We start from the raw sequence: 23,376 nt of genomic DNA, 5'->3' as shown, positions 1-23,376 counted from the left end.
AGGGAGAAGCAGGCTTCCCACTGAGCAGGGAGCCTGACATAGGGCTCGATCCCAGGACCCTGGGATCATGACCTGAGCCGAAGGCAGATGCTTAATGACTAAGCCACCCAGGCACCCCATCTTCGGTTTCCATCAAACCCTGAAAACTGCATCCCTGCTCTAGGCTCCCACCAGGGTTTATAGCAAGCCCCCTTCACTAGAGCTTCTGTCAATGGGCTTCCGCTCCTTGCAGCACCCAAAAGTTTAACTAAGACACTCCCCTACATTCAGCCAGTCTGCTGTCAGGCTCCCCCTTCCTGGATGCCTAGATGGTAAAAGTCTATTTTCGTTTTACATTACTGACTCTGGAATATAAATTAGGTAGCCCTTGGAGAAAACAGGCCAATAAAAACAATATCCCAGAGCCCCTGGGTGGCTCAGTAGGTTAAGCCTCCAACTTGATTTTGGCTCAGGTCATGATCTCAGGGCCATGAGACTGAGCCCCGCATCCAGCTCCATACTGGGCATGAGCCTGCTTAAGATTCTCTTTCTCGGGGCGCCTGGGTGGCTCAGTCATTAAGCATCTGCCTTCGGCTCAGGTCATGATCCCAGGGTCCTGGGATCGAGCCCCACGTCAGGCTCCCTGCTCAGCGGAGAGCCTGCTTCTCCCTCTCCCTCTGCCTGCCGCTCTGCCAATTTGTGCTCTCTATCTCTCTGTCAAATAAATAAATAAAATCTTAAAAAAAAAAAAAAAAATTCTTTCTCCTTCTGTCCCTCTCCTCTAAAAAAAAATTAATTAAAAATAATAAATATATAAATTGATATCCTAAATCTGTCTTTTTAGTAAGTTGTTTTAAAACTTACTCAAAGGTGGGGCCCCTGGGTGACACAGTCAGTTGAGCATCTGACTCTTGGTTTCAGCTGAGTCCATGATCTCAGGGTCATGGGATCAAGCCCCGTGTCAGGCTCCACGCTCAGCGTGGAGTGTACTAGTGTTTTTGTCTCCCTCTTCCCTCCTCTCTCTCTCTAAATAAATAAATAAATAAACAAACAAAACTTATTCAATGGTAACTGTGGTTTGACCATGAGGCCTGGTGTTCCCTTAATAACAGGAATAAGCCAAAATCAGCCATCCACAAATCAGGCACAGGAAACAGTAAGATGATGATGCATAGGGGCGCCTGGGTGGCTCAGATGGTTAAGCGTCTGCCTTCGGCTCAGGTCATGATCCCGGGGTCCTGGGACCAAGCCCCGCATCGGGCTCCCTGCTCAGCGGGAAGCCTGCTTCTCCCTCTCCCACTCCCCCTGCTTGTGTTCCCTCTCTCGCTGTGTCTCTCTCTGTCAAATAAATAAATAGAATCTTTAAAAAAAAAAAAAAAGATGATGATGCATAGATGAAAGCAATGTTTGCAAAACATGGGTACCACTCTCTGAGTGAAATGTTTTTAGGTGGTCCTTGCAGTCAGCACTAGGTAACACAGTGAGAAGTTGATCTCTTCCAATGTTTCCCTTGTATTAAAGAGACAGTCTCAGTTTAGGGTTAGCCAGTCACTTCTTTAATACTTTTTTTTCCCTTAAGATTTTAATGTAATCTCTACATTCAACATGGGCTCGAACTCACGACCCCAAGATCAAGAGCTGAATGCTCTTCCAACTGAGCCAGTCACTTCTTTAATACTTTCTAATGTTTTTTCTTTTAACAGCAAAGGAACAGACTTCAGACTCAAAGCCACACAAATATCAGAATCTAGTTAAGACTTTAACAACATTGTTTTGTTTTCATCTTATTTTTATCATTTTGTTTTCTCAGCACAAGTGACAGGTCCTCCATTAATGATAATGATATAGATTATTTTTAAATAAATTTAAGTTAAAAATCAAGTTAGAGAAAAATATTAAGTAAATAATAGCACAGATAATACTAAATAAAGCTAGAATCATCACACTGGATGGAAGAACGATAGAAATTTGGAAAACACTGGGTTAAATCATTGGCAAGAGACTATCAAAATCTGTTAAATGACTAAGCCAGCCACCTTCCTGGGTAACAATTTGAACAGAAGTGACTCTTCCTTACATATGCAGACAGCAGTAGGCCCTGACACATGCGGGCCTACTTGCCTGGTAGAAGAGGCCCTGGGATTAATTTGTCCAATCATACTTAGGGATACTGAGAGTAAGAAAGAGATCAGTCTTAGGGCGCCTGGCTGGCTCATGGCTCAGTCTGTGGAGCGTGCGCCTCTTGATCTTGAGGGTCATGAGTCGGGCATATGCCCATGTCGGGCATAGAGCTTACTTTAAAAAAGAGAGATCAGTCTTGTCAAAAAAAAAAAAAAAAAAAAAGCAAGCAAGCTTTTAGGCTGTGTGTTCTTGCAGCTGTTGTGGAAGTCTCTAGGGCAGCTAAAATGACAACCTACACTGTTTCCACTTCCTACAAGAGCTTCAAAGACTACTGAAGATATTGCTCCAATTTAGAAAAAAAGACTGAATACAACATAGCTCCATCTTTGCTTAAAAATTTTTTTTTTAAAGATTTTATTTATTTATTTAATTGACAGAGAGAGAGAGAGAGAGACAGCAAGAGAGGGAACACAAGCAGGGGGAGTGGGAGAGGGAGAAGCAGGCTTCCCGCCAAGCAGGGAGCCCAATGCGGGGCTCGATCCCAGGACCCTAGGGTCATTACCTGAGCTGAAGGTAGTCGCTTAACCGACTGAGCCACCCAGGTGCCCCTTTGCTTAAAATTCTAAATGCTCTGGAATAGGAGCCTTGCTTTTACCAAGAATACAAATTGTAGGTGAAACATTCCTTCAGTCAACAAATTTTGTTAAATACCTACTACTCGCAAGATGACTGGGAGGGATTAAATTTAAAAAGGAATGATGCCTCCTAACCAATTACCTCACAGCCTACATTTGCCCCCTTTTAAACTATTTCCCTCAGAATATTCAGAGCTATGTTTTTAAACTGCAAGCCTGATCACCTCACTCTCCTGGTTAAATCTCTTCACTGCTTCCCACTATCTTTAAAACAAATTTCAAAATTCTTAAAATGGCTTACAAAGCTGAGTCTGTCTACCACAGTAGCCTCATCTCAACCAACCTCTGCATTGCCAACACATAAGCCTTTTCTTAGGTCCTCAGGTGGAGCAAGCTCCTTTTTACACGCTCCCTCCATCATTGCCTGACTAACCTCTGCTCTTCTTTCATGTTCAAAGTAAGATGTCACTTCCATAGGGAACTTTTTCTTGTCTTGTCCCCGATGCTCAGATGCCCACATTGTATGCACTCATGGGAACCTACATTTTTCCTTCAAAGCTCTTAACACAGGGCACCTGGGTGGCTCAGTCAGTCAAGCACCTGCCTTTGGCTCAGGTCATGAAACCGGGGTCCCGGGACAGAGCACTGCGTCAGGCTTCCTGCTCTTCTTCCTCTCCCTCTGCCGCCCCCTAACTGTGTGTGTGTGTGTATGTGTGTGTGCTCTTAACACAACTGTAATGACTATGTGTACCATTATTTTTAAGAAATCTGTTGAAACTACAATCTCCTTGAAAGCAGAAATCATGTCTCTGCTTTGCTGTTTGGTACTCACTCATTCCCTGAATCTACATTGTGCCTAGCGCATACTGGGCCCTCAATAAATAAGGTGAATGAAGAAAGGAATACAGAAATGAACAAACCATATAGGGGAAAAAAAAGTCTTCTAGAAATTGAGTAGTCTATCAGGAAAATGAGAGATGCATACATACAAAGTGACTACAACACAACAGTAAGTTCAAAGAACCAATGATTAGTGATGGCTTCATACTATTAAGTTGTTGTTTTTTTTTTTAAGATTTTATTTATTTATTTGACAGAGAGAGGCACAGCGAGAGAGGGAACACAAGCAGGGGGAGTGGGAGAGGGAGAAGCAGGCTTCCCGCCGAGCAGGGAGCCCGACGTGGGGCTCGATCCCAGGACCCTGAGATCATGACCTGAGCCGAAGGCAGACGCTTAACGACTGAGCCACCCAGGCGCCCCTTCATACTATTAAGTTTTTAAAAAATCTTTTCCACTAATTTTTTAAAGCTTTCTTTTTTTTCCCAAGTTTTATTTATTTAAGTAATCTCTACACCCAATAGGGGGCTCGAACTCACAACCCTGAGATCAAGAGTCGCATGCTCTTCCAACTGAGCCAGCCAGGCACCCCTCAACTAATTTTTTTTTTAAGGAGACTCTGCTCCACGCTCAGCATGGCACCCAATGCAGGGCTCAAACTCATGACCCCGAGATCAAGACTTGAGTTAAGACCAAGAGTCAGACGTTCAACCAACTGAGCCACCAAGGTGCCCCAACTAATTTTTTAAATAACAAACAGTGCAAGCCATGGTTAAAGAATAATAATTAAAAAAAAAAAAAATCTGAACAGTTCATACGGGCATAACATGAAAAGCATTAGTCTCTTAAACCTGACCTATGCTCTCACCATGCTCTACTCTATGTATTCTTTTAGGAATTTTCTGTGCATAAAAATCATTCTTTTAAGTCTAAAATGCTTTAGAATGTATAGGTCTAAGTCAGACCTTTTTAAATGGTCATAATAATTAAAAAAAAAAAAGAAAACAGGTTGTACCAAGTGACTTTTCTAAAGAAGGACAAGATAATCTTCACTCACCAAGATGCCCTGCCACTCCTCAGGGAAAACAGGACATGACTTGCAGGGCTAACAATGCCCAACAGAAGGCTCAGAATAAATACCACATTGGATTGAGGACTTGGGAGCATTTACTAATTAACTATAGCAGAATAATTACCTGGAGTTGTCCAGGCACCAAAGGGAAACGTCTTAACTCACTAAAAAGTCACTATCATTCAGGAAACACAGCTAGGAAGTATGTTACACCTCACCCAGACTATAGCAAGACTGGAAGCCAGTAAGACAGATTAGAACAAAAGATCGTGTGCCAGGAAAGTAAATAAAAATATGTATGTGCATTCTAGGGGCACCTGAGTGGCTCAGTCATTAAGCATCTGCCTTCGGCTCGGGTCATGATCTCAGGGTCCTGGGATCGAGCCCCATGTCAGGCTCCCTGCTCAGCGGGAGGCCTGCTTCTCCCTCTCCCACTCCCCCTGCTTGTGTTCCCTCTCTCGCTGTCTTTCTCTCTGTCAGATAAATAAATAAAATCTTTAAAAAAAAAAAAAAAAAAGTATGTGCATTCTAAAAACTATGAGAATATTTTTCCTTTGAAACGTCTCTACTTTACAATTGCTGACCTAGCAATTCCTGTATTCTTTTTTTTTTTTTTTTTTTTAAAGATTTTATTTATTTATTTGACGGAGAGAGACACAGCGAGAGAGGGAATACAAGCAGGGGGAGTGGGAGAGGGAGAAGCAGGCTTCCCGCCGAGCAGGGAGCCCGATGTGGGGCTCGATCCCAGGACCTGGAATCATGACCTGAGCCGAAGGCAGACGCTTAACGACTGAGCCACCCAGGCGCCCCAATTCCTGTATTCTACACAAATTTATGACGTGCCATACCTGACCATCACTTCCACCCTGATTGTCCCCCTAGCCACTAAAAACATTTTTAAATTAATAATAATGGTAGAAAAAAGCATTGGGGCTCAGCAAGTCATGTCAGAGTACAAAATCTGTAAAGAACCACATAGCACAAGACAATAATTTTAGCAAAAGGAAAATGAATAAAGTAGGTGTTCTAGTAAGGTCAGGCGTGGTTTTCAAACACTAAAAATATAATACCTAAACTTACCAATTTATGAATAATGAGAAGCACTCTGAAGATGTTTCAACTAATGAGCTTTCTGAAAAGTTATTCTAAACCTGGACAATGAAAATATAATTTCAACCCACCACAATTTCACAGTTAATCACCCATACAGTACTGTCCACTTCTACCCTAAACAATATTCAGCAAGAGCTGAGGTTACAGGCAGCTTCCAACAGTTGTAAAATGCTAAAACCTTGGCAGTACAAATAATGCTGTACAAAGATAGTGATGCTGCTAATTCTGAACTCAGTGAAGAGCTGGGCTCTCAGTGGCAATGCCTGTGTTCTAATCCCAATCGACAACTTACCAGCTGTAACTCTGAGCAATTTAATCTCTGGCCTTTAGTTTACTACTATGATCACAATAATCTTACTACCTAATAGGACAGTTAGCATACAAACAAGCACTCAATTAATGCTGACAGTTGTTGAACTTCTGGCTGGTGGGCAAGCACTACCTACCAAGCATAAGCTTTTCATTTACCAGCTAATGAATGTCTGAATTCAAGGAACAATACTGGTTTAGGGGTACTAATATATTTAAACACAAAAGCCTGGGCTGTCCCAAAGTTTGGAGGTCAAAAGTGCTGAAGTCAAGGACAGTTGGTACCCTCTCTTTTCCTGTTCCTGCCAGTTGATATTAATTGCCTTGAAATTTTTTTTTTAAAGATTTATTTATTTGAGAGAAAGAGAATGAGAGAGAGAAAGAGAGAGCACATGAGGGGGGGAGGGTCGGAGGGAGAAGCAGACTCCCCGCTGAGCAGGGAGCCAGATTCAGGGCTAGATCCTGGGACTCCAGGATCATGACCGGAGCTGAAGGCAGTCGCTTAACCAACTGAGCCACCCAGGCGCCCCTAATTGCTTGAAATTCTTAAAGGAAGCTTCTTCTAATACTCGCCCCATGAACTATAACAAAAGCTACATAATTCTGGCTTCAGTTTTGACAATACAACCTGTCACTTCTAGTTAACATATCCTAATGTTTAGCAACATGAAATGGACAAGATTTTTCTTACTGAGTAGTTCAAAACACTGTTATTTCTAAATGACTTATGGGACACCAAAGGCATTTTCTTTGGTCCTCAAGAACAATTTTAGAAATCCAATTATTCTCAAAAATACTGAGTCTTCGGGGCACCTAGATGGTGCAGTCAGCTAAGCATCAGACTCTTGATTTCAGCTCAGGTCATGATCTCTAGGTCCTGGAATCGAGCCTGAGTCAGGCTCCATATGCAGAGTCTGCTTGGGTTTCTTTTTTCTCCCTCTCCCTCTGCTTCTCCCCCCCCCCCACCATGCCCCTTCCTCCAAGCACATGAGTGCTCTCTCTCAAATAGATAAATAAATCTTTAAAAAAAAGGTACTGAATCTGGTGGGTAAGGGATGGGCTAGATGGGTGATGGGTATTCAGGAGGGGACTTGTTATGATGAGCACTGAGTGTTTGTTGTATGTAAGTGATGAATCACTGAGTACTACTCCTGAAACCAGTATTGCACTGCATGTTAGCTAACTAGAATTTAAATTAAAAAAAGAAAAGTACTGAATCTTTTTAGTTTAAAGGAGGGGGGCACCTGGTTGCTCAGTAGGAGGAGCACACGACTCGATCTTGGGGTCGATCTCGGGGTCGTGAGTTCTAGCCCCACAATGAGTGAAGAGATTACTTAAATAAATAAAACTTAAAAAAAAAAAAAGTCTGCCGGTAGCTGCTGCCGCAGAGAGTCATAATAAGCTAGAAACTGTGAACCCTGGCTGGATTCAGTTCCTACCCTCAATCATCCTTATTTCATCCCTGCCCTCTGAAAATATATACTGGAGGGTATGGTAACATACACCATGGGGAAATGGAAGTAAGAGTCCTATCTCTGCCACTCACCACCTGTGTGACCTTTGGCAAGTCAGTGTCTTCAGCTTAAAGTGAGGAATTTTCTAGCAGTGGTTAAGAGGGTGAGCTTGGGACACTGGGGTTAGGATCCTAGCTCCATCAAATGTTAGCTGAATGACCTTAGGCAAATTAGACAATATCAACAAAGCCCCATTTTTCTCATCTGTGGGGAGAAAAGGAGGGGGACGATTTGCAGGACTGGAAAAAAACTACTTCATGAGAATGTGTGAATATTAAATAAGATAAGCCATACGAAGGGCCAATCACAGAGAATAACATAATAATTGGTCTATATACATTAGCTATTATTTCCCACCTCACAGGTTGTTGCTAGAATCAAATGAGATGTGAGTAAAGCATCATACAAATTTTAAAAGCAGGACCAACTGTGCCAGAAATAAAGTTGCCCCCTCCTCCAAAAAAGTTGAATGATCTCAGCCATGTGGAGAAACCTCCATTTAGTAACATTTACACTATAAGCTCGAGGTCTAGTTTGGCAAAAACCATTGACCTTGAAGCCTTCCTCACTGTTGACTAAGACAGACCAACTATCTATGAGGAGAGAGAGGAATTGCAAAAAGGACCACTGCCCAATTACAGAACATCCTGGTTACTGAAAAGGTGTTTCTCCCTGACTCAAATCTGTTGATTTTTCACAGCCGGGTAGCAGGATGACATCAAGGTCTGAAAGCCTGAGAGTTGAGGTAAGCGTTAACGAGGGGGATCCACTTAGCAAGCACAAGGGAAGCTGCAGAGAAAACCAGAGAAGCTGCAGAGAGGAAAAGCCCTGCAGCAGCCCTGCATGCCCCTCTGACAAGAGCTAACACGGTCTCTTCACCGCTATTTTGGGCCCACGACCCCCCCCACCCCGCCTCCCACGTGCGCCCAGAGCAGCTGTTTCTCCACCAAAGAGCTCTGGATTGGGAGCCTCGAATAGGGCCTGCTCCTGACTCGATCTGGGTGACCTTGCATAAGCCCCTTCCCCTCTTTGGACCTGTTTCTCCATGTGCACCGAGCAAAGCTTGTCAGACGACCCCCTAGGCCCGGTTCTCCTAAGTAAAAAGTCTTTAGTGAGGAATTTTCCCTCAAGCAGAGTGTCGCACCCTCGTGCCGGAGCCAGCTTTCACCTGGCTTGGGATCCACCTGAAATCCTGGGTCTTCCTTGGTGCGGCATTAACAACGCAGCCTGCGGGCAGCGCACGTCTCAGCGAGAGTGTGTCTCACACGGCCTGCACGTCGGGCCAGCTCTGCTGCCCAGACGCTGCCTGGACCGCGCCGCTGCCACCGCTGGGCTCAGGAAGGCCCGGCCAGCGCTTACGCGAGGCCCGGGGCTGCGGCCTAGAGGCGCGCGCGGTCCGCCCCCCGCGCCTGCCAGCTCCGCGCCCGCCCCCTCAGCGCCCCTCCTGGACCTTCGCCTCGGCCTCAGCAGCTCTCGACGCGTCCGGCCGACAAGAGGCTGGCCCCAGGCACTCACCGTAAATGGGCCGGAGGCGCCTGTCGTTAGGGTCCTGCACATGGCCCCGCGTCGCCATGATGACAAGCGCAGAACCGCAGTGCGCACGCGCGGGGCAGGCCCTCGGGAAGGTGCTGTTAAAGGGCCAGCGCCGATCCCGCTCTTCTATCGCGATAGTCGCGGGGCTGCGACTGAACGTTCCTGCGCGGAAAGGGAAGCCCTCCGGCCCGCGGACCCCTACTCGTACCGCAGTGGCTTCTTCAATAGGAAACTTTCCTCCTTTGGCCAGATGGAATCAACCTGGGTGAAAGAGACGGCTGTTGGTATTGAAATCCCTTCCGAGTCACGTACTGGGTAGTGAGGAAAGGAGGGGAGAAACTCTTGGTCAAAGTTGGGGCTCGGCTGCTCCTGCTTATCGTATTTATCCTGTGTCCGAGGGAGGACCAGTTAGACTTGTCTGTGACCAATTGTTGAGGAACCGGGAACTCCTCTGGGAGACTGACCCAAGGGACAAGTGGGGAAAAGGGGTCTGTCCGATCTGGGGTGCCTGACTGGCTCAATGGGTAGAGCATGAGAGTCTTGATCTTGGGGTTGATGAGTTCAAGCCCCACCTAGGGCACAGAGCTTACTTAAAAAGGGGGCGGGAGGGGGGGAAGGATGCTGATCAACGGTAAAAATAAGCCTGAAAAGTTCAAGATCCCTTCACCCCTCGCCTGGGGCTCAACCAGCTAAGAAGCATCCTAGATTAATAGTAATGCAGTCAGGGGCGCGTGCGTGGCTCACTCGTTGAGCGTCTGCCTTCGGCTCAGGTCGTGATCCCAGAGCCCTGGGATAGAGCCCCAAATGGGGCTCCCTGCTTGCCGGGAAGCCTGCTTCTCCCTCTCCCACTCCCCCTGCTTGTGTTCCCTCTCTCGCACTCTCTCTGTCAAATAAATAAAATCTTAGAAAAAAAAAATAGTAATGCAGTCAGTTTGTCAATTATACCTCAGTAAAACTGGAGGGAAAAAGTAAATCAATTCATACAACACATAGTTATTGAATGCCTATTATGTGCCATGCTTTGTTTTTAGGCACGGAGGCTCCATCAATAAATAGACAAAGTTTTCATGGAGCTTTACTTGTAGTGGGAGAGACAAAGAAAATATATAGCATATTAGGTGGTGATAAATGATTCTGAGAAAAGTAAAACAGGGACTGGAGAGTGCAGGAGGGAGGCAATTTTATATGTATAATGGGGTCAGGGAAAGCCTAGCTGAAAAAGTGTAATTGTTGAAGACTTGAAGAGGGAGGGAGCCACTTAGGTGTGCCAGGCTCAGGAGAGTCATAACCTAAGGTAAGGCCACACTAGTCACTATGATTCAAACTCAGGTCTTTCTGAGTAGAGAACCAGAGTCATGCCCTGCACTACAGTGTCCCCAGTGTCATCCTTGACCAGCTGGGGTTGATCCATTCTACTGATGTTCCTTCCCTCTCCGTTTCTGGGCTTTTTAGTGTCCAAGGAAATGATTCTCCAACTTTAGTGCACATCAGAATCCCTTGGGAAACTTGATAAACATGAGTTTCCTGGATCCTACTCCCAGACATGCTAATTCAATCTGAGGACCACTCTGAAAAATACTAATTTGTCTCACATCAGGCTCCTTGCTCAGCGGGGAGCCTGCTACTCCCTCTGCCTGCCACTCTCCCTGCTTGTGCGCTCTTTCTCTCTGACAAATAAATAAAATCTTTAAAAAAAAAAAAAAAAGGAAAGAAAGAAAAATACTAATTAAAGCATCTAGATCAAAAGTTTTTATTTACTTTTGTTTTTAAAGATTTTGTTTATTTATTTGTCAGAGAGAGAGGGAGAGTGCGGCAGGCAGAGGGAGAAGCAGGCTTCCCGCTGAGCAGGGAACCCGATGTGGGACTCGATCCCAGGACCCCAGGATCACGACCGGAGCCAAAGGCAGACGCTTAACCAACTGAGCCAGCCAGGCGCCCCTATTTACTTTTTTATTAAGATTTTATTTAAAAAAAAAAAGATATTATTTTTAAGTAATCTCTATACCCAGTATGGGGCTTGAACTTAATAACTCTGAGATCAAGAGTCACATGCTCAAAAAAAAAAAAGAAAAAATGGGGCACATGGGTGGCTCAGTTGGTTAAGCGGCTTCCTTCACCTGAGGTCACGATCCCAAGGTCCTGGGATCAAGCCCCGCATCTGGCTCTCTGCTCCATGGGGAGTCTGCTTCTCCCTCTCCCTCTGCCGCTCCCCCTGCTTGTGCTCCCGCATGCTCTCTCTCTCTGTCTCTCTCTCTCTCTCTCTGTCAAATGGATGAATAAAATCTTAAAAAAAAAAAAAAAGACCCCTGAAACAAATAATACATTATATGTTAATTTAAAAAAAAAGTCGCATGCTCTACCGACTGAGCCAGCCAGGCACCCATCAAAAGTCTTTAGAATCTACCATAACAGCGAGTTAACAATTGCTATTAAAATTTTTTTTAAAATGCCTAGAAAAAAACTAGTGATGATAGTAATAATAATCATAGTGTGCATCAGTGAGCACTTACATGCCAGAGACTGTGCTAAGCTCTTTTACATACATCTTCTCATTTCACTCTTACAAACTGGTGGAATGGGCACCATTTCGATCTTCATCTTAAAATGAAAATTTTGAAACAGAGAGATATCAGGTAACTTGCCCAAGATCACACAGTAAGTCTGTGGTAAAATTTGTGGTGGTCTCACTCCCAAATCCACACCCTGGAATTATTGACCAGTTTCCAAAGAGTTAAGTATAGAAAAGAAAAACTTCGCAGTTGAGAAACCTATAAGAACCACCTTAACTAAGTGATCAAAGTTAACGGTACCAGTAATGATTCATGTTCATAACATGTACCCCAACATGAGATGATGAGAAAGGAGCTTTGCTTCTGTAGTATTTTTCCAGAAAACCCATAATCCCAGAGTAATCAGGAGGAAAACGTTAAACAAATCCAATTTGAGTGACATTCTACATAATGTCTGACCAGTACTCTTCAAAACTGTCAAGGTCATGAAAAATAAGGAAACAGAGAAACTGTCATAGACCAGAGGAACCTAAGGAGACATGCCAACTAAAGTAATGTGGTATCTTGGTTGGGATCCTGGGACAGAAAAAGGGCATTGTGGAAAAACAGTTGAAATTCAAATAAGGTCTAGAGTTTAGTTAATAGTGTTGTACTAATGTTGGCCTCTTGGTTTTGATAAATGTACACGTAAGATGTTAACATTGAAGAAAACTGGGTGATGGGCAGCTGGGTGGCTCAGTCCATTAAACATCCCACTCTTGGTTCAGGCTCAGGTCATGATCGCAGGGTCATGAGATCGAGCCCCAGGTCAGGCTCTGCCCTCAGCACAAGTTAGCTTGAGATTCTTTCCCTCTCCCTCCCCCTCTGCTCCCCCCCCCCCCCCCCCCCCCGCGCGTGAATGGTGCACGCTGTCTCTCTCTAAAATAAGTTAATAAAATCTTAAAAAAAAAAAAAAACTGGGTGAGGAGTATATGTAAACTTTACCCTCTTTTCAACTTTTCTGTAAATCTAAAATTACTCACAAAAAGAAAAGATTTTTTTTCTTCTTTTAAGTAATCTCTTTTTTTAAGTCCCCCCAAGGTGGGGCTCGAACTCATGACCCTGAAATCAAGTGTCACATGCTCTACTGACTGAGCCGGCCAGGTGCCCCACAAAATAAAATAAAAGATTTTTAAATGCATAATTTTTAATACTTGGGGAGAGCTATTTTTTTTTAAACCAAATGTATTAGAAACTCTCAGCCCAACTCCAACCCAAGGCTAGCTAAAGGAGAAAATTCCAGTAGCAAGTGCAAGGAGAAATTCTTACAGAGAATGGGAGGGTCTCCAACAAAGATATAATCTGTGATGCTCATGGAAAATCATTCCTAAGGCTGAGGAGGCTTTAAAATACCCCAGATAGGGGTGCCTGGCTCTTTCAGTCAGTGCAGCGTGCAACTCTTGATCTCCTGGTTATAAATTCAAGCCCCATGTTGGGTGTAGAGATTACTTAAAAGTAAAAATCTTTGGGGCAGGGTGCCTGGGTGGCTCAGTCGGTTAAGCGACTGCCTTTGGCTCAGGTCATGATCCTGGAGTCCCGGAATCGAGTCCCATGTCCCACTCCCTGCTCATCAGAGAGCCTGCTTCTCCCTCTGACCATCCCCCCTTCTCATGCTCTCTCTCTCTCTCAAATAAATAAATAAAATCTTTAAAAAAAAAAAATCTTTGGGGCACCTGGGGGGCTCAGTCAATTGGGCATCTGACTCTTGGTTTCAGCTCAGGTTGTGATCTCAGGATCATGGGATCCCTCCCCATGTCGGGCTCGGCATTCAGCGCGGAGTCTGCTTAAAATTCTCTCTCCTCCTCTCCCCCTGCTCCTCCCCCAACTCGCTCTCTCACTCTCTAAATAAATAAATAAATAAATAAATAAATAAATAAATAAATAAATAAAATCTTTTAAAAAAAATTCTTTAAAAAATAAATAAAATAAAATATCCCAGAAAAAGAAGTTGGCATTACAGGGAAATGGTATTCTTCTAGGTCAGTGGTTCTCAAAGTGTGGTCCTTAGTTAGCAACATCAGCATCACCTGGGAAGGTGTTAGAAATGCAAATTTTTAGGCACTGCCCCAGACCTACTGAAGAGAAACTCTAGGAATGGGGCCTAGCAATCTATATTGTTACAAATCGATTCTCTGGTGATTTGGATTCAGACAAAAGTTGGATTCTTTGGCTGGTTATTTTTTTTTTTTTAAGATTGATTTGTTTGAGAGAGAGTGTGAGTGCAGGGGGGAAGGGCAGAGGGAGAGAGAGAATCTCAAACAGACTCTATGCCAAGTGCGGAGCCCAACACAGGGCTCAATCTCATGACCCCAAGATCATGACCTGAGCTGAAATCAAGAATTGGATGCTTGGGATGCCTGGGTGGCTCAGTCGTTAAGCGTCTGCCTTCGGCTCAGGTCATGATCCCAGGGTCCTGGAATCAAGTCCCGCTTCAGGCTCCTTGCTCAGCAGGGAGCCTGCATCTCCCTCTGCCTGCCTCTCTCTCTCTGACAAATAAATAAATAAAATATTTTTAAAAAAAAAGTTAGATGCTTAACCGACTGAGCCACTCAGGTGTACCTGGATTCTTTGACTTTAGATCAGAGGTAGGCAAACTATGACCTGTCAGTCAAATCTAGCTTTCTACCAGTTTTCTTAAAACCTGTAAGCTAAGAATGGTTTTTATATGTTTTAATGGCTGGGGAAAAAATCAAAACAAGACTCTTTCATGACATGTGAAAATTACGTAAATTCAAAGGTCAATGTCCATAAATAACATTTTATATAACACAGTACACCTATTTATTTATGCATTGTCTATAGCTGCTTTGGTGCTACAAAAGCAGAGTTGAGTAGTTGCAACAGAGACCCAGCAGTGTGGCCCACGAGCCTACAACACTTACTGTCTGGTCCTTTACAGAAAAAGTTTGTCAACCCTGATCTGGGATAATGAGAGAAATTTAAATACTCCCAGGATACAATGTCAGATAAAATACAATGCAGTATTTGGGAGTACTTACAGCAAATGGTATTCACTATTTGTCTGAAATTCACGTTTAACCAGATGTCTTGTATTTTTATTTGCTAAATCTGGCAGCCCTATCCCAAGGAGAACTCCGTGCTCCCCAAATCATGCTAACCAACAAGAATGAAGGGCAAGAGCCTAGGTAAACTGACCCCAGGATTACTCTGAGACAATTTGGCCAGGTATGACCAAGCCAAGGTTGGACTTGGAGAGGAGAGAGGGGGGAGGAGGGCTGGGGCTCATCTTTGGCGCAAATGAAATAGCTGGTGAGTCACCTGCGTTTTAAGAATTTCCCAGAATGGAAAAACACAGCACCTTCAAGTAGGGGCGCATATGAGGCTCCTGGCCAGGACTGTGGTTAGTGAGATACATTCTCAGGTTACCTTTGTTGGTCTGGCCCCAGAAGAACGCTGACAGGCTCAGCACTGTTCCCTGAACTTGGCAAAGCCCGGACGTTGTGGACCTCCTTAACAGAGGCCTCTAGATCCTTGAGTCACTGTTGTTGTGGAGTACTTTCCCTCCACCCCAAAAGCCTTTTTGGCATCCAAGTAAGATGAATTGGCCTTTCTCTTTTCCCATCCCTGCCCCTCGTCCTCAGTGCCTAAGGCTGAAGCAGTGACCTGGCTCTGGGCCTGTCCTTACCTGCTTCTGGGATGCAGCCTCCACACCCTTTGGTAGACCTGAATCATTTCAGGTGACAAAGGAGATGACCTCAAGGGAGCCAAAAGCCCATGCTTCTTGCTGTACAATTTGGAACTCAAGAATTTTTAGAGCTGACATTATGGAGAAATGCTTCGCATACAGCAGGTACTCATTCAATGGTAGTTTCTGTTTTCTTGGCTTAGAACAAGGGGGTACGCCCTTCATTCTTGTCCTGTTTGGTGTCAGATTTGCTCTGGTGAGAAACTCTCTCACTCAAGGGCAGTGAAGCACATGGGTACGCTGTGCCTGAAGAGTTAGCTGGGCGACATGAGGTAGGGGGCTGTATTACTTGAATGTACTGATTGTGAGTGTCTCCACCCAATGACTTTTCTAGTTTTTCTTTTCCAACTTGATGGATATTTTTTTTAAGTTTATTTATTTATTTATTTATTTTAGTAATCCCTACACCCAACATGGGACTGGAACTCACGACCCCAGGATCAAGCGTCACATGCTCTCCTGACTAAGCCAGCCAGGTCCCCCTTGATGAATAGGTTTCAATACCTAGTCCTAATCCTTCACAGAATAAAAGTGATATATTTCACTGTTCTCCCAGTTGATTTCCTGCACTTTGACAGAATGAACAGCAGCTCTGGCTCTGAAATCAAACAGGCTTACGTCCAAACAGCCTAAAGAAGGCCGAAAGTACAAAGTAGGCACAGAATTAAAGGTAGAGTTCAAGGCAAAGAAACACAAAACTGGGAAATAAGAGTTTGAAGAATCAGGATCATGGTCTTGGTTTGGCCAGTAATTCCCAGTATGATCCTGGGCCTCACTCATTTTCCTCTCGGAGGTCTCCTCCACCCCAGCACTTCCAGTTCAGTCCACCAGGTGGCGCAGGAATGCCAAATTACCCAGGCCACTTTCCAAATTCAGAAGGGATGGATTTCATTGTAATTATTATTATTATTTTATTTTTTATGTTTTTAAAAAATATTTTATGTATTTATTTGACAGAGAGAGGCACACCGAGAGAGGGAACACAAGCAGGGGGAGCGGGAGAGGCAGACTTCCCGTGGAGCAGGGAGTCCGATGCGGAGCTCGATCTCAGGACCCTGGGATCATAACCTGAGCCTAAGGCAGACGCTTAATGACTGAGCTACCCAGGAACCCCTATTATTATTTTTTTTTTTTAAAGTAAGCTCTATGCCCAAGATGGGCATGACCAAGAGATCAAGTGTGGCATGACCCTGAGATCAAGAGTGGCATGCTCTACCGACTGAGCCAGCCAGGTGCCCTTATAAGCTATATTTTTTATTTAAAAAATGCTCAAATATTTCAAGATCTGTAAAAGAGAATACCCGTGCATACATTTCACACAGATCTAACAAATATTAACATTTTGCAAGCATAAACTTGATACCACATGTACATTTCTTTATCTCTCCCCCTCCCTACCTCTCCATAGATAACCACTATTATGCTATTGGCTGGTATTTTTCCTTCCATGTCTTAATATTTTTATTGCATATGTATGTATCTATAAATAACATGATAGTTTCGCTTTCTTTAAAATTTTGATAAATGTTATCATACTATTCATATGCTTCTGTAAGTTGTTCTTTTCACTTAATATTTGAATAAATATTCTTTAATTGCTCCTCACAAAGGTTGTATCAGTTTGCATTCTCATAACCAATGTGCAGAAATGCCAGTTTCCCTCGCCACACAGAGTGCTCTCAATCTTTTGTATCTTTGACAATCTCACAGTGAAAAATGATATCTCAGTGTGATTCTAATTCATGTTTCTCAGGTTATGAATGATATTTACCCTATTTTCGTCTGTTTAAGACCAATTTGTAATGCATTTTCTTTTATCAATCTGGTCATGTCCCTTTTTCATTTTTTTCAGATTGTTAGTCTTTTGTTATTAATTGACATCACCCTTTATATATTAAGGAAATGAGCCTTTATTTATTTTTTTTTTTAAGATTCTATTTATTTATTTGTCAGAGAGGGAGAGAGACTGCACAAGTAGGGGGAGCTGCAGGCAGAGGTAGAAACAGGCTACCCACTGAGCAGCGAGCCCGATGCGGGACTCGATCCCTAGACCCTGGGATCATGACCTGAGCCGAAGGCAGACACTTAACCGACTGAGCCACTTAGGCGTCCCAGAAATGAACCTTTAGCCATAAACAGGTGTTTCAATTTTTTTTTCCAGTGTATTGTTTGCCTTTTCATTTTGGGGATATGGGTTTTTTTGCAATGAAGAAATGTTTTATATTTTGCAGCCTTTCCTCACTCCAATATTATTTTAAAATTACTTTGAGTTCTCCTAAGTATTTTGATCTATTTGGAATTTATTTCAGTGTGAATAATTAAGTAGGGTTCCAATTTTATCTTTTCCAGTTGCTCCAAACCTCATTTATGGAATAATCCATCTTTTTCACAAAGGACACAATGCCATCTTTATCATACGTTAAATTTCCATATGCAGTTCTGTCTAATCATGGAACAATTTACAGGCTCCTTTCAAGGGCAGGTCAAAGCTGGGGGTCACAAATAAGGAATTTGCCAAGCTAGCTGGACTTCGTGTTCTGAGTCTAGACTTTTCTCTATACAGCCTTTGAGCTGCTGAACTCAGAGCCCTGTCAGCTGCATTTGGCGGCTTGTATGCCAAGAAGTTGGTCCTCAATTTAAAATGAAGGAGCTTCTGGGAAATGGTGCTACTGTGTGGTCAATTTTCTGGTAAGATAAGGCATAAGAGATAAGAGATTAAAACTAGTCAGGAGGGGCGCCTGGGTGGCTCAGTTGGTTGAGTGATCAGGTCATGGTCCCGGGGTCCTGGGATCGAGCCCCATGTCCGGCTCCCTGCTCGGCGGGAAGCCTGCTTCTCCCTCTCCCCCTGCTTGTGTTTCCTCTCTCCCTGTCTCTCTCTTTCTTGCTCTCTCTGTCAATTAAATAAATAAATAAAATCTTAAAAAAAAATAAGTAAAACCAGTCAGGAAATTCATTAGCAAACTGATTCTAAACTTTGTATGCAAATGTAAATGACCTAAAATAGCCAAGATAAAAGATCTTGAAAAAAAGGAGCAAAGGAGGAGGATTTACATTACCAGATTTCATTTTTTTTTTTTTTTTTTTTTTTTTAAAGATTTTATTTATTTATTTGACAGAGAGATAGACAGAAGAGCACAAGCAGAGGGAGTGGCAGAGGGAGAGGGAGAAGCAGGCTCTGCACTGAGCAGGGAACCCGATGCGGGACTCGACCCCAGGACCCTGAGATCATGACCTGAGCCGAAGGCAGATGCTTAACCATCTGAGCCACCCAGGCGCCCCTACATTACCAGATTTCAAACCTATCTTAATGCTACAGGTATTAAGATAGTGTGGTATTGGCTTAAGATAGACAAAAAGAACAGTAGAACAAAGAGTCCAGAAATAGATTCCTACTGGATGATCACTGGATTTATGACAAAGGTTCAAGTGCAATTTGTTTTTATTTATTTATTTATTTATTTATTTATTTATTTATTTAAAATCACAGATTACGAGACCTCACCATCCAGAAGTTAGGATTCCATGGGTGTGGTTGGGTCACAGGAATCTACCTTTTTTTATTTTTTAAGATTTATTGATTTATTTATTTATTTGACAGAGAGACAGGAGAGAGGGAACACAAGCAAGGGGAAGTGGGAGAGGGAGAAGCAGGCTCCCTGCTGAGCAAGGAGCCTGATGAGGAGCTCAATCCCAGGACCCTGGGATCAGGGCCTGAGCCAAAGGCAGATGCTTAACTGCCTGAGCCACCCAGGCGCCCGTGGATATAGTTTCAAGAATATGTCTGTGTTGTTAGTTTTCCTTTAATTGATAATTTAAGCCAGAGGGTTCTCTAACTTCATTGAGCACAAGAATCACTCACAAACCTCTGAAATGAATATTTTGGGACCCCACCACAGAAATTTGTACCCAGTAGGTGGAAAGTGGGTCTGGGCATTTTTACAAGCATTTTCCCTGCCCCAAAGGATGCTAATCCTGCCAGCCCTCAAACCACCCTCTGAAAAATATGATTTAAGCACTAATGTTTTTCACTCTAGGAAATGGGAAGTACTTTACTAAGCAGCATGGGGGGGAAAGACCTGAGAGCTTTTCTGGAAAAGCAGACCACAATGCAAGTGATCCTAAGATGTCTCCTCCTCTCAAAACCAGAATGGCACTGTGCAAAAGTCTGAGGGATGAGGAAGTCATCAGGCAAAGGGAACAGCAGCTCCTGAGAATTCTGCCTAGTAACCAGGCCCTCTGGGAAATTTCCCAGCATGCTCTGAGAACTCAGGTCCCATCTCCATTCTCCTTATGAATATGTATGAGTCCCCCCAATGTCAGCTGAGTTTCCTAGCCCCTTGCTTCAGAACTGACAAAATAATGTAAACATTTTGGAACCTGGCATCTTGATTAGGAAACTGGTTTCTAGCAGGGGCAGGGGCTTCACAAGTTATGTCTCCAGCAATAGATGAATATACTTGTGACTGTGTGCAAAGTGGCAAGCAAAAAGTATGTGTAAAGCCCTCCCTGAAAGTCCTATCTCCATCAACAGGGTAAATGTGTATGATGAGTGCCCTTCCTGTGGCAGACACTGTTCGTTGCCTCCCTAATAGTTACCTACACCCCACCCTTACTGCCTAGCAGAGGTCCTATTTCCTCTTTCCAGCTTGTCAATTGTTTAAGCCCCTCTTGGTAATCATCAGGTGGCCAGCTTATGACATCCCCTGGGGTCACTGAGAAATATAGGAAGATAGAACCCCAAAACTTGTAGGTGGAAAAAAAAATGAGACAAACTGTAAGTACTTGAGAATCACCAACTTACAAGAACTGGAAATATTTATGTGCACGTAGGGGGCTGGAACTTTTAATAAGCAAAAGTTAAATAAATACATATCATACAACTCAGCCCAGCAATTCCATTCTTGCCTGTATACCTAATAGAAATGAATGTCATGGGGGCGCCTGGGTGGCTCAGTTGTTAAGCATCTGCCTTCCGCCCAGGTCATGATCCCAGGGTCCTGGGATCCAGTCCAGCATTGGGCTCTCTGCTCAGTGGGAAGCCAGCTTCTCCCTCTCCCACTCCTCCTGCTTGTGTTCCCTCTCTCGCTGTGTCTCTCTCTGTCAAATAAATAAATAAAATCTTTAAAAAAAAAGAAATGAATGTCATGGGACGCCTGGGTGGCTCGCTTAAGCCTTTAAGCATCCATCTTCGGCTCAGGTCATGATCCCAGGGTCCTGGGATGGAGCCCGCACCGGGCTCCCTGCTCCTGGGGAGCCTGCATCTCCCTCTCCTCCCTGCTCATGCTCTCTGGCACTCTCTCTCTCTCTCTCAAATAAATAAGTAAAATCTTCAAATAAAATAAAATATATCCTATAGATTGTGATGATTGCACAATTTTGTGAATAAGCTAAAAACCCACAAAACACTTTTTAAAAAAGATTTTATTTTTATTTGTCAGATTTATTTGTCAGAGAGAGCATAAGCAGGGGGAGCGGCAGGCAGAGGGAGAAGCAGGCTCCCCGCTGAACAAGGAGTCTGATGCGGGACTCCATCCCAGGACCCTGGGATCATGACCTGAGCCAAAGGCAGACGCTTAACCGACTGAGGCATCCCCACAAAACACTTTAAATGGGTGAATTGTATGATATGTGAATTGTATCCCAATAAAGATGTTATAAAACATTCATTGAACAATATACTTAAGGTTTATGCACTTTATGGTGTTGTCATTATAACCCAATACACATTAAAACAAAACAATAGGGGCACCTGGGTGGCTCAGTTGGTTAGGCGACTGCCTTTGGCTCAGGTCATGATCCTGGAGTCCCAGGATCGAGTCCCACATCGGGCTCCCTGCTCAGCAGGGAGTCTGCTTCTCCCTCTGACCCTCCCCCTCTCGTGTGCGCTCTCTCTCTCTCTCATTCTCGCTCTCTCAAATAAATAAATAAATAAATAAAATCTTAAAAAAAAACCAACAACAATATTCCTTTCCTCCAGAGGTACTTGAGAAGATTGGCAGGGAGGGAGAAGGTGTTGGGGATGGGGGTTTGCTGAGATGCCAGGGAACCAGGGACTCACTCCCAGCCTAGTTGTCCCTTGCGACATCCAAAACAGTGACTGGAAGGTCAAGCACAGAGGGGTGGGGCCAGTGACATAAAAGACGGAGGGAGCTGGCAAAGGGCAGAGGGTGGGGCAAAGGCTGGGATGCCCCAGAGAGAAATGGAATTCAATTCAATGAAAACGAATTTTGTTTTGGCCCAAACTAACTTTTAATGTTTACGATGAAGCAGCCCATAAAGAAAACCATCAAGACTCCACACCAGAGATAATCATCAGAAACACCTTGATGTAATTTCGCAAGTATGAATTAATTGCCTTCTCTGTGTCAGAGTCTGTGCTGGGTGGGCACCGGGCCAGGAATCTGTGACTCGAGGCAGCTGCTGAGAAGCAAACATGGGAGGGAAAGAGGTTGGCGGCTGGAGACACAAGGAAAAGCGGCACTCAGGGAAAATCACTTGATGGGCCAGGGGCTGTGGCTGACAGAGCGGACTGTGGGGAGTTGAGGGGTCCTGGGACTGGCGCTGCAGGGAATGTTGGGGAGGAGGTCCCTACTGGCTTCTCAGATTAGGTAAGTGACAGCTTTGGCCAAAAGAGAGGGATTCCCCTCCCCCATCCTGGCTGGGACCAGAGTTTGGCAGAGCAGAGAAGGATAAGGCAACACCTATCCCCAGGGCTTTATCAAAATTCCACTGTAGCTGGAGAAACAGCGCTTAAGGGGAACTGCATCTAATCCTCTTTTCCAGATTGTCTCCCAGTAAAACATGAAGCAGGTCTTCCTCAGGTCTCATCTAAATCCTTTCTGGGGCCACTGTAATCACCACACCCCACCTACCTCTTTGGGTCAGAAATAAAATGTCAGTAAACTTTTTTTTTTTTTTTTCCTGCTGCTGAATATAGGCCAGTAAAAATAAGACACCCCAGGGAATTAAGGCAAGCTTGAGCTTGTCATTATTCCTACTTTATCCTACCCTCGATGATGTTGTAAAATCTGTATTCAGAACTTCTGGATCTCCTATGCAAGAGAAGAAAGTTGTTCCCAGGAGACAGGACCACTGTTCTTCTGTTTATTTATTGAAAATGTATTTATACCAAGTTGGCAAGTAGGTGGAACAACTGGAATGCTCATATAGTGCTGGTGGGAAGGTTAAATGGTACAATCACTTCGGAAAACTCCTTTTGGCAGTTTCTTGTAAAATTAAAACATAGACTTACCATGTGATCCAGGAGTTCCACTCCTAAGTATTTATCCAAGAGAAATGAAAGCATGTCCTCCCAACAGACTTGTACAGAATGTTCACAGCAGCTTCATCCATATTAGCTAAAAACTGGAATCAACTCTACTGTCCATCACACAAATTGTGGTATATCCATATGATGGAATGCTACTAGGCAATAAAAGGAAATCACTTGTTGATGTGATCAACAGTGTGGATGAACCTCAAAAACCTTAGGCTGAGGGATGCCTAGGTGGCTCAGCTGGTTGAACATCTGCCTTTGGCTCCAGTCATGATCCCGGGGTCCTGGGATTGAGCCCCGCATTGGGCTTCCTGCTCAGCGGGGAGCCTGCTTCTCCCTCTGCCTGCTGCTTCCCCTACTTGTGTGCTCTCTCTCTCTCTGACAAATAAATAAATAAAATCTTAAAAAAAACAAAAAACAAAAAACCTGACATAGAAACGGACATGACTATATGGTTCCATTTATATGAAACTCCTCTCTGAAGTGAAAGTGTATGAGGAGCTGCCAGGGGTTGGGGGAGGAATGGGGATTGACAGAAGAGTGATGGAAATAACGTGTATCTTGATAGCAGTCATAGTTCCATAGGTCAAAACACCCTGTGCACTTAATATGGGTGCTTTTATTGTTTGTAAATTAAGGTGCAATAAAATTGAAAAGATAGGGTAAATAAGAAAAAAAAGATGCCATGGATCCTTCAACCAATAAGGCATAAAAAACAGCAAGTCTGAAAAT

The 23,376-nt window shown here is 43.9% G+C and overlaps 2 protein-coding genes across 3 annotated transcripts in view; one reads left to right on the top strand and one right to left on the bottom strand.

Annotated features, from left to right (window-relative positions):
• The window catches only part of NAA25 (N-alpha-acetyltransferase 25, NatB auxiliary subunit), a 74,042-nt gene extending 64,817 nt beyond the window's left edge, over positions 1 to 9,225 (bottom strand). The window contains exon 1 of one of the 2 annotated variants that reach the window (XM_032431246.1): positions 9,096 to 9,225. In XM_032431246.1, coding sequence (XP_032287137.1) covers positions 9,096 to 9,153 — 58 coding nt within the window. In that variant the 5' untranslated portion in view covers positions 9,154 to 9,225. The remainder of the gene's footprint in view (positions 1 to 9,095) is intronic. The other variant, XM_032431247.1, reaches the window with a different exon arrangement.
• A 42-nt stretch (positions 9,226 to 9,267) lies between these two features.
• The window catches only part of TRAFD1 (TRAF-type zinc finger domain containing 1), a 47,926-nt gene continuing 33,817 nt past the window's right edge, over positions 9,268 to 23,376 (top strand). Inside the window, exon 1 of the mRNA XM_032431245.1 lies at positions 9,268 to 9,393. The gene's annotated coding sequence lies outside the window, so the exon portion shown is untranslated. The remainder of the gene's footprint in view (positions 9,394 to 23,376) is intronic.

The sequence above is a fragment of the Phoca vitulina genome, unplaced genomic scaffold, assembly GCF_004348235.1.
Source record: "Phoca vitulina isolate PV1807 unplaced genomic scaffold, GSC_HSeal_1.0 scaffold46, whole genome shotgun sequence".
NCBI classification, from domain to species: domain Eukaryota; kingdom Metazoa; phylum Chordata; class Mammalia; order Carnivora; family Phocidae; genus Phoca; species Phoca vitulina.
The sequence above is the reverse complement of the archived record's forward strand: the minus strand, read 5'-3'. Positions and strand labels throughout refer to the sequence as shown.